Below are 16959 nucleotides of genomic sequence, written 5' to 3' on the forward strand. Positions count from 1 at the left end.
GTCAGAGCAGACCTGATGTGATGAGAAGCACACAAACTTCAAACACAAAATTCACTGACAGGAAAAGGACAAGGATACAGCCCACTACTTCTAATAGTTCACAGCTTGAGAGACTGTGATGCAACATGTTTCATAAGCTGAAAAGCACATAGTAAATTACTATGGGAGCAAGAAATATCTTTTGCTGTTGTTTAAAAGTTGTGTGAGCTTCTAATAGATGTATATGTACAGAATTTTGTTATTGTCAGCTTTCTCCTTATTTCAATTTTCAGAATTATTTCTGAAAGAAGTCTATGTTCTATAAGCAAACCTTTAATAGACACGTTAATACAAGTGATACAGATGGGTGAGCTAAGGATTTATTAGCAACTCCAACTGTTAAATTTCCTTTGAAGTGTACGGATTCAGCATATCCGCACCATAAACCCAGAGGTAAAGTGATACATTTTGTAAATTGAAAACATAGACACACTAAGCTCCCAGTTATTTAAATGGTTGCTCAAGGGATTTAGGCCAGAAATTGATTAGTTTATGAAAGAAAGTTAGATGACACTGTTACCGAGAATAACACGAATCTGACCATGCTCCAAGTCAAGGGTTTCTCATCTGCCACAGTTGAAACACACCTTGTATAAATGTTATAGTGTGGTAGTGAAACAGCAGACAGTGGTTAAGAACTATCCTTCCTCTTAAAACTCAACTTTTCCTTTCCAATATAAACTGTATTTTTTACAGCTTTGACACTACTACTCTTTTGATTTCTCCTTGAGCTTCAGAATCTGATTCTTTCTTCATTATAAACAGCAAACATGAAAGAATAATTATTAATGTAATTATCAAACTTATCATGAATGTCAAGAAAAACCCCCAACTCTTCAATAAAACCTACTTTATAAGATTAAAGCTTCACAAGAGACATTTACATGTTTTGATCTGGAAAGGAATGAAAAATAATACTAATGACAGCAAATGCTAACTACACCATATATGAACTCATTGCTCCTAACAAAAAAGGTACTGAAAAACTCCAAAACTCCAGAATAATAGAGACAAGAGGGTAGGCAAAGCCCTGCCCATCTAGGGTGACTCCTGAAATCTAGGAAAAAACTCTGTAAAGGTACCTGTCTATACATAATTGACTTTGCTGCTGTAACCTGTGCTCAGCAGACATGACCGTTTTGCTTTGTGGTTTACAAGGACTGCAATTTGATGCAGGTCCTTTATTTCTATCAAAAAAGCCTCCAAGGGGTTATGAGTATGTATGAAAAATCAGGAAAAAAAAAAAAGTTTCGTGAACGAAAAATGAAACCCAAGTGCAGAAGATAAAGGGAAGGGACTATCAGGCAGATTTGTCCTGAAAAGAAAGGGAAAAAAAAAAATAATTGCCATAGGCAAAAGGTGGAGTAAGAGGTGATGTGAAGGTACCACAGAAAAGTAGAAGAAATAGGAAAAAATGACAAAGAGGATGGGAATGTTGTAGTAATGGTCAAGGGAAGAAAAACTGAACACAATTTAACATAAGCTAATTATTTGTGTTTATTTTTCCTAGGAACTGAGGTGCCAAAATATTGACCTTACCTGCTTTCTGGCATCAGACTCCAGAAGACCTGTAATGAAGTGCTCTAACTAAATAATCAAAACTTCCTCATTTTCAAATGGTTATCCTTTGCCAACATACCTATTAGTAACACAGACTAAAGATTAAAGTGTATTGCTAGGTCATTATTTCTAATAGTACAGGATTTTTTTTAAATGGCATCTAAAGCATAAGGAACTATTTATAAGCAATTCATGTCATTTTACATTAAATATATGAAATCAAACTGCATAAATATGCAATGAAATATAATTTACCATCACTTCTGAAATTCCTTAATAGATAATTTCTATGAAAGTTATTTCAATCATAACATTAAATATTATTCATAAATTATTACCAGAAATAACCTGAAAATATTAGCCATTAAAAAGTGTATTTTTCTTTGAAGGATATGCCTTATGTAGAAGGATATAATGAGAGAAAGGTACGTAGCTAATTAAAAAACACCACACGTGCACATGCACAGACACACTAAATAGTACATTCATCTGCTAGAATAATTTCAGTTTCTGGTTATATCAAAACTTCCTCGAAGCATATTAATTTACAGATGGTCCAATTTTACTCATTTTTATTCCAAGAACCATGTGTACAAACCATTCAAATGCATGTACATACATTTAACCTCAAGCTAGACTGCACTTAAATCCTTTTTATTTTAAGTGCGGAAAAGTAATAGTTCAGAAACATAACTCCACAGAGCAATAAAGTAAAAGTTATTGCTCTTATTATTATAATTAAACTATTGTCACTGCCAACAATATTTTTTTCCATTTTTACACAGCTAATAGAGCTTAAAAAGAACAGACTCTTATTTGATGAGTAAAGAAAAGCTTCAAAGCAATGATTTTTTAATAAATATTTTAGACAGATAAACAGATTCTACAGATAGAAGAAATAGAATAAAAGGCAGTAGATAAATGAAGTTGTTCCTTATAGAGAGCTCAAAATAATTACAAAATCAAACTTTATGTAGGTAATATTCTTTTATTTACCATCCCTTCATTTGTGCCTTACAATGCCACTGTAGCATCACTCCTCTTTATCATTTTGTCAATGGCTTCTATGTCTGTATGTTCAGGCAGGCAGGAAAAGGGACTTGCAAAATCCTCTATAAGCACAAATCATGAAATATTTCAATGTACTAACATGAGCCTGAGCTTACTCAGTCTTTCATGATGTTAAATAGCTGTTAAAAGGATTACTTTTTTCAGAAAAAAGAGAGTGATTTTAGAGAACAGAAAAAGGTGGGCAGTCTGAGTGGAGAATCATGGTGTAATGGTTGAGGAATCCCATCAGAAAATGACTTTGGATTCTGTTATCACAAGGTTTAAGTAGTATAAACTTTGAGGTATAAGATAAAGTATAGATGTTTTACTCCAACATGAATCTCCATCTGAGCTGTTCACTGACATTAAACAGACATTTCTATTTTAGAGGAGACTACGACTGCCTGATAAGAGAGACATGACCTTTCCTTTTCCTCTCCCTTTTCCTCAACAAAAATGGTCTACTTCAAAATGTCATGGAAGTGTAAGAACTTAATCTCAAATCTGTCACAGAACCAATAGATTCATTGCCAAGTCAGTATCTTTTTTTCCACTCTTAACGTGTGGCAAGTAGCAAATCAGCCTTTTGCTTTCCTAATTACACACATCTGCTCTTGAGCTTACCTTCCATTAAGATGCAGAATGTAAATGACAATATGTTAGATGAGCTGTGTATTCTCATTTTAATTATTTATTTAGGTTATCAAAATAAATTCTGCTGACCACAACAATACCTCACATGCATACAACAAACTATTTTCTTTGAACATCTATGTGAGACCATGTTTGGATGAGATGAAACTCATAAGATAGCGATTCTTTACTTTAAAAACCACAGGAAGTTAGTAAATGCTTCTCAGTAGCGGTCCTGGAACCCTTAAAAATTTTCCGGCATAATACATTGTCATATTAATACTGAATAGTTCAGAAATAATAGAACAGCCAGTTTTCTAAAGGCAGGTATTTGCCCTGGAATAATGGCATGCAGAGTGCACGGTTATAAAGCTGAGTGTAATTTTCAGATAGTAAGAATGAAAAAAAAAAAAGAAAAATAGCCCGTTCTGCAGTTCTGTAAATGAGAGCTTGTTTCCTTCATATAGTTAAATGAACTCCCTCTAATTTAAGTCTTGTAAGTATATGACACCAGAAGATACTAAACTTCCTTGTTCACTTACCATCTCTCAATGACAACCTTTATTTTACTGAGTTCTTATTTATAGAACAAAGTATAAGGAATTATACTTGAGTTCTCCACGTGAATATTCTGGAAAGATCCATCTACTTTTTCTCACGATTCTGAAACACCTTCTTTAGGACAGAGGCAATTTAAATTCCTTTTGGGGAAAAAAGTGAATATATAAAGGATGTATAAAGAACAGATAATTCATTTGATTTTCCAGACAGCTTTTCTTTTTGCAAATGGTACTATTAAGAAAAGCTGAATTCTTTACTTCCATTTCCCAGTAAGTCTTGATTAAAATACAGCTATAATACACACCTTTTAATTGACTTCAAATGATGTAGAAATGTAGTATTATTACAGATATTATCCATTCAAGAGATCAATGAATTATCTAAAATGTTAAAAGTAAAAATGTTCCAGCAAAGACTCAATCTTACAATGAACTCTATGTCCTCTGCTTCAACCCAGATGGCCTTGGTTTCCACTGACTTCAAGAAATGTTGAGAGAGCTCAGTACTTAGTAAGATTGCATCTAAAAAGCACATAATCTAACAGATTTGTGAGGTAGTATTGAGTTCAAGGACATGACTGTTCAAGTTGATGTCACTGTGGCAACATTTTAGCACCATTTAAGTTAGTAACTTGCAAAATCTTCTGCTTAATTATTAAATGCAAGTAATTCAATAAAGTCAGAAAAAGATATGTAAGATGTTATGTATTTCTCAACATAACTTCATAGTGTGTTGTTGAAATCTCTTTTCAGGAAAACTCTTTAAAGCTCAGGCTTCAAATGTACCTCTTAAGAATTGTTCTGGCTTTTAGTGGAAGCAAAACACAAAAATCATAAAAAAGCCTTTAATGAAAGAGTTTTGCACCTCATTTTGGGATACAGTCTTGTAGAGACCACACTGATGGCTAAGTATGCTAAAGAAAATTACAAATTAACAACTCATATGTAGCAGGCTTTCAATTAGTTGGTAACAGTCAATCTGAATGTAATTCTGTAGCTTCCTTGATGCAACACTCTACAGGCTGCAGGTGACGTTTCCAGGCATGCACCACTGTGATGCAATTGCTCGGTGTGGGGGAAAATATATGGGAAAGTGTTCCAAGGCACTAAAACATTATTATGCAGTGGAAAGCATCCAACTTAAAACCAAAAAAAAACCCACCAAAACCAAAAAACAAATCAAAACCAAACTAAACCCTTGCTTTATTTATGTGTTATCCTGCAAATTCAATTACAGGACTGAAAATTAGTTACAGGTTTTCTGCTTAAAAGTGCTTGTACTTATTTTAGTTTAAACTCCTTTCTGTCTCTACACATAAATTATTCCATTAAATACAGGAAGACAGTGACAATCTTCTGCAGCTGCAAATTCTGCTCAGTGTTCTTCTAGTGTGGACTGGTCAGATTAATATAGCATGTAGCTCATCTTCTCTGAAACATCAGTATTTCATTTACCATTAACATTATGGAAAAAAAAAAAAATAGCCAAGAAAGAGAAGGCAGCTGTCTATAGATATATGCCTGAAAAGGTTAGACAGGCAGATTTCAGTTAGAATTGTAGTAAGCGGGAAGAGTATGTTGTCTGGAAAGTATCTAAAGAAATAACTCAATTATCTTTGAGTACAGTTCTAGCTACATAGTTCCATTTAAAAGTTCCAAATCAATGTTTTCAGGTGGAATCATTAACCTATTTCATCTTTCTACCTTCCAGTATGCTTTGAAAATCTTTAGGGTTATAGAACTGTTATAATTTCACTGAAACAGTAATGTAAAATTAGCAAAAGAGAGATTTTACAATTGCATTATTTTAAAATAGAAAAAAAGGCATATATCAAGTTAGATAAAATTTACAGTTTCTATAATTTGCAAGTGACCATTTACAGCCTAGGATTAGCATTTTTTGGGGAAACTTATGGTGTTACAATTTATAAGCCCAGATAACAAGATCGTAAATTCTACAGCCAGTTTCCTCAACCAGATTTATACACATTCTCTGGCCTGAGTGCCCTATACCATCCTGGAGCAGACTGTGCTGCAAAGACTTATTAGGCAAAAAAAAAAGAAAAAGAAAAAAGCATGTTAACGAAGCTGTCATTGTATGTATTATAAACTAAGCTTGTAATGGGAATTATTCTTTGGAAAATTTGTTAAAGAAATGAAGTTTGTGGTGCAGCAAGCTTGTAGAAAAATTAATAAATTCACAGATGTTCACCTTAATGAACAACAGATTGAGAATATATTATTAAATTCAAAAGGAAAAGTTTGCATATGTTGTCAAAATTAGGTTTTGATCTTTACAAGTGTTGTCCTCAAGTGAATAATCAATTAATAATTGATTAAAGGGTTCCTCCAAATTTATAACATCGGTTCAATTTATTATTTATTTAATTTCTCCTGAGAACTCAATGGATCAATGTGTGAATAGATTCTTCCTGGGTACCTTAATATATACTATCTAACTCTGATGGGAAAAGTCCCATTAAAGAGGTTCAAAAGTTGTCATGTTGTGGCTAAGCAGCATCAACCTTCAGAGCACAAGAATCCTTTTTCAGAAAGATTTTTTTCACCTTCCCCATGTTTGTGTTAAGTAGTAATTACAATAGGAATCTTATCTTTCTCTCAACACGGACAGAAGGACGTATTTGATCCACATTAGCTTTGTATCTGTTGCAATAACCTCTTGCTTTAATGTAATGAAAAGTGGGAAGACAGGAAGGGAATGTGGCTGGCTCCCAAACCTTACATAAAACTCAGGCATCAATCCCCTTGCTCCTGGGAAAAGGCCATCTAATTCACTAGGCATTTAGAAAATGTGAAAGCAGTGTCACCTATAGCTACAATTTATGGCATTCTAATTTAAGGAATGAAAGCTAACTGCAAATCTGTTCCTATAGAGAGACTTTGCATTTAATCCTCAAATAACTTGAAATTTGGAGCTGGAAGAAAATCTCTACCAAACGAGAAAAGAATTTTATCATTTTACTGCTTCTCCTTAAACTGCAGTCTGGACTTTGGGCAAGTCCAGCATGCAATGCTGTATTACATTAACAGCAGCAAACATCACAGAGCTTAACGAGCTCCCTGCAGATGGTGGGGAGGCACTCACTGGATCCTGCCGGCTGACAACAAGCAATGCCTCAGACAGTAGAAACTGCTGTTATTTCAGTGGATTAACTATTCATATCAGCATCTTGTGTGTTCAAAGATGCAAGAAAGCAGGACATAGTGAGAAAACATTTTACTATAAATAATTACATCTTTGTTACAAAAAGAAATGATACTCCTTATGTGGCTGTTGCTCTAGCCTATAAAGGGGAGTATGCTATCTGCTACTGACCACGAGTCATGGAAGAAATCACAGAAGAAAATCAGTACTGTGTTTTTCAACAACAACGGGGCAGTGAAATGATGGTGAAAAAGAATAATGACAATTGAGGCCTTTACAAAGGAACATAGATGATTTTGCATCTATGGATTAACATTACTATTCTCAAGTTTGTTTCATATTGGTTACAACAATATAGATAAGATCCTTAGAAATAGATCTTACTGTACTGGGTCAGGCTTCTACCATGCGTTAATCCATAACACTTCCATTTAACAAATGCATTGACAGTTGTTTCCATAACCTTTGTATCTGTAAACTTCAATAATTCAGAGAAAGCATAAATAAATACATTGGGATTTTTTTCTAAAGTCTATAAAAAAGTAGCTCACGTACATGTGCCTTACTGCATAAAACTCAACACACAAAACAACCAAGAATGCAGCCTAGATACTATTTTATAACTGAATCAGATTCCAGAAATTGTTTTATGGGAGAAAACAAATTAAAAACCCCTTAAGGACAGATAAGACTACAATGAAAGAAGAACAATTTCTACTAAATTTGGGCAAATTACACATTCAAATCTATGCAAAATCACAATAAAACTCTCTTTGAAATATCCTTCTTCTACCTACTCCTTTTGGCAGTCACAACATGGAGTATTCTACATTTGCTCACAAGAGTTTAAGTCCTGAATTTTAGCATGGAGCAAAGTGCAAAGGGAAGAGCAGTGGAGTCATATGATGCTTGGGGTCTCACTTGCTTTCTGAGTCACATCCTCTGCATTACAGAAGCAGATGAAATTTCCCGACAATTATCACCTGCAGCACTTCAGCACATTTAGCTCACTATTAGAAGCTTAAATCAAATTGGCATCAAACTGAATGAGGACAAGCATGGAAACAGCTCTCCTTAGCAGCCTGCCCAAATCATCTCCTAGAGAATGCTACTTTGTAAGCCTGCTGAACAACGTCTGCTAATGCAGCTCACAGGCCAACTGGTTAAAGGTAGCAGTTCCTATTTTCTTCATCCAGTTAAGCTTGAAGAGAGATGATTCAGGTGTGCCCTCATCCCACCACAGCTATCCTCCTAGAGCGATGTCACCCCCTTCAAGGCAGGAGAACAACTCTGTCACTGCAGTTTAGAGCTGAGCTCCTCATAAACCAACACCCAAAGAGTCTAGCATTCCTATTAGGCACAAGGCCTCTTAACAGGCTTTCTTCTAGTGCTATCTAAAATGTTTTGGAAATTTCTTGGCAAAAAAATAGAAAGTGAAATAAATTTCACATATACATTTGCAAATACTTTGAATACAACTAAAATTAGTACATATTTTGTAGGAACTAAATATCTGTGATGTAAATGCAACCTGTCCCTACAAGAATCTTAATACAATGTAAATACTGTTTTGGGATAAGTTACATCGTCACTATCAAATCAATATCTCTCAAAAGTTGTGAAAGAATGTTTTCAACTTACAACACTGTATGTATTAGTAAGCTATAGCATAAAGTTAATTTATGCCACCATAGAACCAGCCAAAATTCTTCACACAAAATCAGTGTCATCTTTCCAGGACTCAAGTAGCAGAGCTTATTTTCTAAATGAGATGAGAAATAACATTTCTATACCAGTTCTCTTTCATTGAAATTCCAAATTTTAAAAATGATAATATAAACCTAAAGTAATTTCCAGATTTACTTTAGATGAGACGTTTTTTAATAACAGTAATTGGACTTGGAGCTGTAGACCCTTTCCAGAACATTTCACAAAACCATTCCTCACGTATCAACTGATTTAAAAAAAATTCCAGATAAAGGCATGATTTTACTAATTTTTAATTTCTAAGAGAATAATTTCAATTGGTAAAAAAGCTGTCATATTCGGATACAGAATATTCTGAAACCTAGACAAAAAGAAAATTAAACCACATACTCTGAGAAGCTGATAACAAAGCTTGTAACAATTATTTTCCACCTGGCTTTTGCAGACCCAAGAAAATACATTCAGCAAATTCAAATGCATATTAGCTCATAACAGAAAATACCCAGATACTCTTCAAGATTCAACAAAACCACTGAAAGATAAACTCTTCTCAACAGTCTGCATTTAGAAATGGTTTTGAATAGTTGCAATACATATGGAAACTGGTCATCAGAGACATTTGTTTAATAGCTTTATTAATTCTGTTTATTGAAAGTCCTTAACCAAATTGAATATTAATGTCATTTTCTGCAAGACATCCCAACAAACCTAATTCTCAGATGTGTAGCAACTAATTAAAAAGTTGCATGGATGAGAACTGGGTTACCTTTCACTTTTGTCAGTAAACTTGTACTTCAAAGCATAGATTTCTTCTACTTAATTAGACTGAAAGTAATTTAATTATGAAACGGAATTTAACTGCAATGTAAATGCAACTTATTGAAACAAAAGATGCAATTGCAACTGTGTAAAAGTGAAAATTTCTTGACTACATAAATATAATCTGTGACTGTGGAAGTATACAGTTCTTGAAATACCATAAAATCAGAAGTGAAATGCTGAAGATCTGCAGTAAAACTAAGTAAAAGAAAATTAAATCTCTGTAACAAGATGAGCTCCTTTTCTTCAGAATTGGTCATATTTGCCAGAGATACTGCTCTCATACAACTACTCCTATTATCTTTCCTCCTTTTAAAATTACTTTGAGGCATAAGAATAAAAAGACTAAAGATGATGAGTATTGAACGGTTGAGTCTAGACAATAGACTCAAGCTGGCCTTTATCTTCTCTTGAGAGACCTTCTGAGATTATGTGATGCAGTACCTTTTTTTCTCTTTCTTTCTGAGAAATAGATGACTGAAGTCAGCAAATAATTTAGACAAAACCCAGCTTTCACAAGCCTAGTCAGAAGAAGATTTCTCTGATGTTTCGTTTTCTTTATTAGAATGGCTCTATTCACCTTATGCATTTAAATACAGGGGAAAAAAAAATAAGGTGGCACTAAAATGAGGGAGTTCTTCCCTTTTGCTCAAGAACTTTAAAAGAACATAACTATTATATAACACAAAATCAGACAATGTTTTCTAGTTTAGAACAAAAGGTCTTTCCTTAAACCTGAAGAACAGATGAATTATGACTGTTCATAACACCACTTTATATGAATTAATACTACTTTGCCACCCATGGTATTACAACTTGATGCCAAAGATGAACATAGAATCCTGGAGAGATACAAAAGTGCTTTATTTTTGCTATGATTTTAATTTGTTGTGTGCTTAACATTCAAGATTAGAAATGCAATGTGCTTGCAAATTCTGTTTGTCTTTTAAAAAATATAACTGATATTCAAATCCTTAGAAGACAGCTTTCACCTGCTTACAAATAACCTATTTTAGAAACAAAAACCAGGACAAAGTGGGGACAGAAGGCAAATGGACTGTTGAAAAAACCCACTAACCAAACCCAGCCAATCAGGTATAAATTGAATTTATTTATATTTTTTCCCATTTTGGTGTTGACAATTGCAATGCCAAATATGTAAATAATACAGAGTTTGGAATTTGTAGTGAAATATAAATTAAGGAGTTACTAGGAAGTACATCTGTTTAACAGACTCTGAGTGAGGTAGAGACTGGCCTTGGCATTGTCCAGTCAAATCTTAGGTTTAGCAATGTAAGACTAATTCATTCCTGGAGCAGGGGCTTGTGTGGTGCTTAAGGAATAATTTCCCCACTACAGCAACTCAGAAATGAGCCACTGCTCCAGCAAGATGGTAGTGCAAGGATATAATTAAAATTCCTATTAATTGGCAGAAAAATCAAAGAATCTTATATAAGTGTCTCCTGCCCCAATTTTTAAGACAAAGTATCCAACTTGTCTGAATTAAAAGCAAGATTTTGTCTTGTAAACAAATTCTTTCAAATTTGCACCTTTGCACTCCTCCACACTTTTTCTGCTTCATCTAATTTGAAGGCAAAGTTCTCATTTGCCTAGATGCACTTTCCTCAGCCAGTGCTTCTGTCAATCTCATCAGTCTTTTATAATGATATCATTATTCTAACGCTTAAGAATGTCCACAGGAAATAACCAATGTATATTAACACCTTAAGGACCAACTAAGGCAGCTCTAGAGATATTCTGGAGGGAATGTATATTCTTTCTTTCAAAATAGATGTTTGTTTCTCCACACTTTAAAGGCAGATATACATAGGCTTTTATAAGAAATCAGACAACATAGAAATTAAAAGACATAAGAACCATAATTAAAGTCTAGTATACAAGCTCCTCTTATATTAAAAAAAAATCCTCAAAAAAAACCCCAAATCCAAAACAACCAGTAAACCTTGTTTCGAATGAGATGTCTGAAAAAAAAAAACCATTTTATGACTCAACTTCTTGCCATAAGTGCCAAAAGAAAGCTATTTGTGCCAGTAGCAATTTCTTTTTCTTTTTTTAAAAGATTGTTTTTAATATAATTGAAGTGATGAGATTGGTTTTGATTTCTCTGAATCAAAAGTATGATTAAAAATTAAAGTCAAAGTCTCATTTTCCACATTTCTGTGTTAGATCCATACAATATGAGATACACAAGACATTTTGTGTGTGTGCTTCAACATGAACTAACTCTACAAAATCTATTCCCATCTTTGAAAGTCTCATAGATAGAAGCCCTAGACACAGACTTATTCAGTTATTAAGTAACACACAACAACCTTGCAGGCAATATAAAGTGTTTTCAGCCACTCTGAAGCAGGGTGTCCACACACTTTGTACAGCAGTCTAGTGTGCAGTCAGCAGACTGCAACATCATAGATGAGAAATGAGAAATTTTGAGGGCAATTGAGCACAATGAATTTTCACAGTGGATCAACACAAAGTCATTTAGAATGGGTATTTCTGAAGCACTGATACAATGAACACATTTACGGTGTTCAATGGCCCTAAAAATTCACCCTTTCACCTATGGCATAGCCACTGCTGTGAGTGAATTCTCAGACCTTTTTTTAATGTGTATTTGTAAGCTGTGTGCACAGATATACATGTAGGTACACACACACATACCTTCAATGTAACAATCAGGATGTTGGCATGTTAAAAAAGAAAATATCTATTAAAATAGAAGAGCTTCACTGAGGTTTAAAAACCCTAATGTTTTTGACTCTTTGCAGCTGCAAAGCAAACTCCATAGTAATGACAAACCTCATTTCAAAACCACAAAGACCATAAAACCACTGAGCTCCAGAAATTTGATTATCTTAAAGAGAATGAATGGGATACTATTATCCTTTCCAGTTTTGTTCCTGTATGTAAAATGATGAATTAAAGGGTGGGTCACCATCAGTTCACTGGCCACATTTGTGAAAAGAAGTGCAACTGTGGTGAAAGGGAGATGGTAAACACTGTCTTTCAACTTCCTACAGTTTTTCTGTAATTCATAGGACAATATACATTCTCACTAATAGGTTCTTTATTCTTTTTGTATTTTTCTTCTTAAACTAAATAACAAACATCAGCTTTTTACTTTTCACCTTTCAGCTACTTCAGCTGACCTAGTAACTCATTTGTCAGTGCTAGATACTTTAAAGCAAGCCTGTCTTTGCATCAAAGCCTTGCTTCGGTCAATAGTTAGTTATTATATCTGTAGGCATGGCAGCTAACAACAGGTGACATCACTCCAATTTAATTCTGCACCGTCTCCATGCTTTCTTTCTCTGAGATTAAGTACTTTAAAACAACCACCTTGTTTCTATTTCTGTGATAAATGTTAGGTTTTTCTCCAAAATAACAATACATGCCTTAGTAATAAACAAGTTATTTCCCCTTCCTTTGACTGCAGGATAGATTTGCCACATACTTTTACATTAATACTTTCAAGACCGGTCAAATTAACCTTTTGTCAGTATAGCAGCCCATTGTCAGTGGTCTGTGCCCTTACACACCTTTCAAAACAGTTAAGACAGCAGAACTGGGAGACTCCAAGCCACCCTTTAGAGATTACATGAAATTTTGACACATGCTTCTTCTGCTGTTTGGAGGAAAGAATTTTCTTTCCTTTCTTTTCACAACCAAAGCATTCAATGATGCTTTGTAATGTCAATAAAGCTATTCTGAGAAGATGGAATAGAGCTATACATTATTATTAAACTATAAGGTCAGAGCAGGTGAATAATCATTACCCTACTGTCCTTTTCCTTTTGACTTCTCCAGCCATCTGAAGGCTGCTGATGTGTCAAGTAACAGTAATTACATGAATGTGTGACACCTAACGATAAAATCTACTACCAGGAAAAGATGGTTTCTAAAATAGCAGTTACAAGCTTCCAATGCCACTCCTCACTTGATCATATACACATTATAAAGTTTACAATACAAACTTTAAAATATTAACAAAAAAATCCCGTTTGTTGTTTGACAGTTTTGAAGAAGTGTTGTGATCCCAGTGTTATGAATAGTGACAGAAGATAATACTTAGTAACCACTAATTCTCAACAGCTGTTCTCAGGAGTGATGGTATCTAACTCTTTTCTATTACAGGGGTTTTCCTTCTCTTAGTATAACCAGGGACAAAGAAGTAAGTAACTCTTCTAAACCTTGTTTCAATTTGTAAGGCTGATGCAGTAGCTGCCAAAGGTGGTTCACTGAGGTATCTCCTAATCTGCACAAGCCAGTATATAAAGTCCCTAAAGGCTCTCAAGACCCAAAGTGTCTTCAGGATATGGATAGATATTCACTCCCTGCATCCTTGCACATTTAATAGCCTGATGCAAATCCTCAGTGCCAAGATGGAAATTAATCTGTGTGAATCTCAGCAACAGGCAAACACAGTCTGTCAGAAGCAATTGTGGTCTGGAATGGGAAAGCAGAACTTCATCTGCAAAGCTGTTAGCTTTTTGACTTTGGAGTTCGACAGCTGAAATACATTAGGGAAGACAATTGAGGAAATACAAAGTGCATAGATTAAGATGCTATCATTTGTAGCAAACACAGCATTCATTTCCACTGCCATCCCATTCCTGGGAGGGTAATTTAAGACAGTTTATTTCTTCTGATTCTCTGAGAGAATTCCAAGATCTAAACAGCCTTCATCATGGGTTTCCTGTGGGTTTTTTCCAACTCGCCCATTTCTTCTTTCAACAATGGCAAATATCTTTTAGTTTGTACTGGTTTCTGTACTCAAATAAAAAGTAAAACAAATCCTCAATTGAAAAGGCTTTTTAAAAATTTTCTCCTAACTGCTTTTGTAAATAATGAATATATCTTTGACAAGGTTGATGGGATGAAAAAAAAAGATCAGAGAGGAAGAGAATAATTTTCATTGAAAGCAATTTCTGGAGCTTACTTACTCCAACCTTCTGCTGGAAGATGTTTCCCTGAGCCACGTCCAGTTGGGTTCTAAATGTCTCCAAGAACAGAAATCCCAGAGGACTTCTGGGAAGTTGTTTCTAATGTTTAACCACACTCATAGTGCCTCCATATTTTGTCTGCTCTGTTCTAAGACACCTGCAGATTGAAATAAGATCTTCCTTTCACCTCCTCCAAGCTGAATAAAAGTAATTGTCTTAGACTCTTCTAATATGACATGTACACCAGCTGCCTGACTGTCTTGATGATCTCTGCTTAACTTGCATCAGTAAATCAGTGTCTATCTTGGAGCAGGTAGCTCAAGCCCAGACACAGCACTCCAGACGTGGTCTCACAAGAGTTGAACAGAGAGCAAAAATCATTTCCTTGCACCTATTGCCTGTTCTCTTGCTAATGCATCATGGTATGTGTATTATTATACATACAGTGTTTTGCATTTGAAAGTCTCTTTCCCATCCAAAGGAAAGACCCTCCAAGTCAAAAAAAAAAAAAAAAACCAAAAAAACCCAAAAACCAAAAAAACCCATGTAAGTCCAAAATATATTAAGGTCCCAGAGTTCAGGCTTTGGAAACTTCTGTTGTAAAGGTTATTATGTTAGAGTGTCTTCCTAGGAGAAGGAAGGGCTGACAGGAAGAAAATCTCAGAATATGACAGAACATACTGTGCAATGTTTTTCACAGCTCACTCCAATCAGCAACCAAGGACACAACCTCAATAAATTCTTAATAAGTTTACAAATGCTTAAACTAAAGATGCTGACAGACCATTAATGTCTAGCTTCCAGAATATTGCATCTTATAGTATATGATATGATAGTAACTTTGTAGAGCCATACTACACACGAACAGTAGAGGCAAGTATTTCAGATGCTGTCATAAAAATCAGTGAAAATATAGATTAGTTTAGTTGCCAACATTCTAAAAATCTCGATTGTACTTATTTTAATATTTAATTATTTTGTGAAACTGCTACAGAGATGCTTCTCTGAAATCGATGCTATCATCTACTTGAAATTATTGCCCTAATTCTGAACTTACAAATTCACTTTGTTGCAGTTCCTCAGGTAAAAAGATGATAAGCTCTGTAAATCCTCCCCACATACAGTGAAAAACTAGAGTAAAACAGCAGATCCTATATCATCCCTGTTAGCTTAATGAAAGGTATCAGGGGACTTGAAGATATGGCTTGTGCTTCTCTGCAGAAACACGTCTTATTCCAAAGAGTGACCCATCAAAGAGAACAAAGTGCCTTTGACTGTGATCACACTCAGAATGTTCTCTGTACTTCTCAACCAAAGCTCTTTTATTTTCATCAGATGGAATGACAGTTGAAAAGAATTGTTATCATTTTCACTGAGTTTATAAAGGTTGTTTACAGAAAAACAAACATCATTCAGAACTGTATATTACTTGTTCAGATATTTCTGGTTTCATCTGCTTTTTTAGTAGCTTTCCTAACAAACTCCTTTTTGAAAGTGCAGACTATAACTTTCTAAGGTTAAATCACCTGAAGAAGGTAAATTGAAAAATAAAGTTGTACTACATGATACTATACTAAGCCTCTGTTAGTATGGTAAGGTTATCTTTCTCCACAGCAAATCTAACCAAACTTCATGCTGGTTATCTAAAACAGTTGTGACTATAATTTCAGTTGCTGACCTGACTCAAATCTTTGCCCTAAAGGTCATCTACAAAATCGTTAACTACAAACACTGCGCAGCACAAGGCTGTCATGGTCCAAGTCCAGTCAGCAATGAAGAACCACACAGCCACTAACTCATCTCCCACACCCCTCACCTTCCATAGGATGGCAGAGGCCCTAGACAGATAGGAGGAGAAAAGATAACCAAAGGCCTTTGTGGATTGAGACAAGAATAGAGAGGGCTCACTGCCAATTACAGTTCCGGACAAAATAGACTCGACTTCTAGACTTACGGAAGAAAACAAAAATAGTTTCATCTCCTAACAACTACAAACAGAACAGATAGAAAGCAAAAACACAGCAGGATGATGAGAAAAAAATACAACCAGCTATTTAGATGTCCTTCTCCCCATGCCCTCACTCTTCTACAGCTCAGTTCCCTGCTCCCAATATCTCTACCTCTTCTCTTTCAGCACCACAGAGGAAGAGGGAATGGTGTAGGCAGTCCATTCACCACAGACAGGCTCTGGTGCTTCTTCCTCCTCACATTGTTCCTCTGCTCCAATGTGGGATCCCTCCCACAGAATAGTCCTTAACAAGCCTCTTTGTCATGAGTTCCCCCTACGGGCTGCAGTTCCTTGCAAACTCCTCCCTGTGGGACTTCTCCATGTCCAGCAGAAGTTCAGGCACATTCTGCTCCAGGGCCACCTCCCCACAGAGCCATGGCCTTCTCCAGGCACAATCACTTCTGGCTTGGGGTCCTCCATGAATTGCCAGCAGATCTCAGCTCCACTGTTACC

At 35.1% G+C, this 16959-nt stretch overlaps 1 protein-coding gene across 1 annotated transcript in view; it reads right to left on the reverse strand.

Moving 5' to 3' along the window:
* PCDH11X (protocadherin 11 X-linked) overlaps positions 1-16959 on the reverse strand; it is a 305273-nt gene that overhangs the window by 33474 nt on the left and 254840 nt on the right. Inside the window, exon 5 of the mRNA XM_062006639.1 lies at positions 3068-3095. Within this exon, the coding sequence (XP_061862623.1) occupies positions 3068-3095 (28 nt within the window). The remainder of the gene's footprint in view (positions 1-3067; positions 3096-16959) is intronic.

The sequence above is a fragment of the Colius striatus genome, chromosome 13, assembly GCF_028858725.1.
Source record: "Colius striatus isolate bColStr4 chromosome 13, bColStr4.1.hap1, whole genome shotgun sequence".
In the NCBI taxonomy this organism is placed as follows: domain Eukaryota; kingdom Metazoa; phylum Chordata; class Aves; order Coliiformes; family Coliidae; genus Colius; species Colius striatus.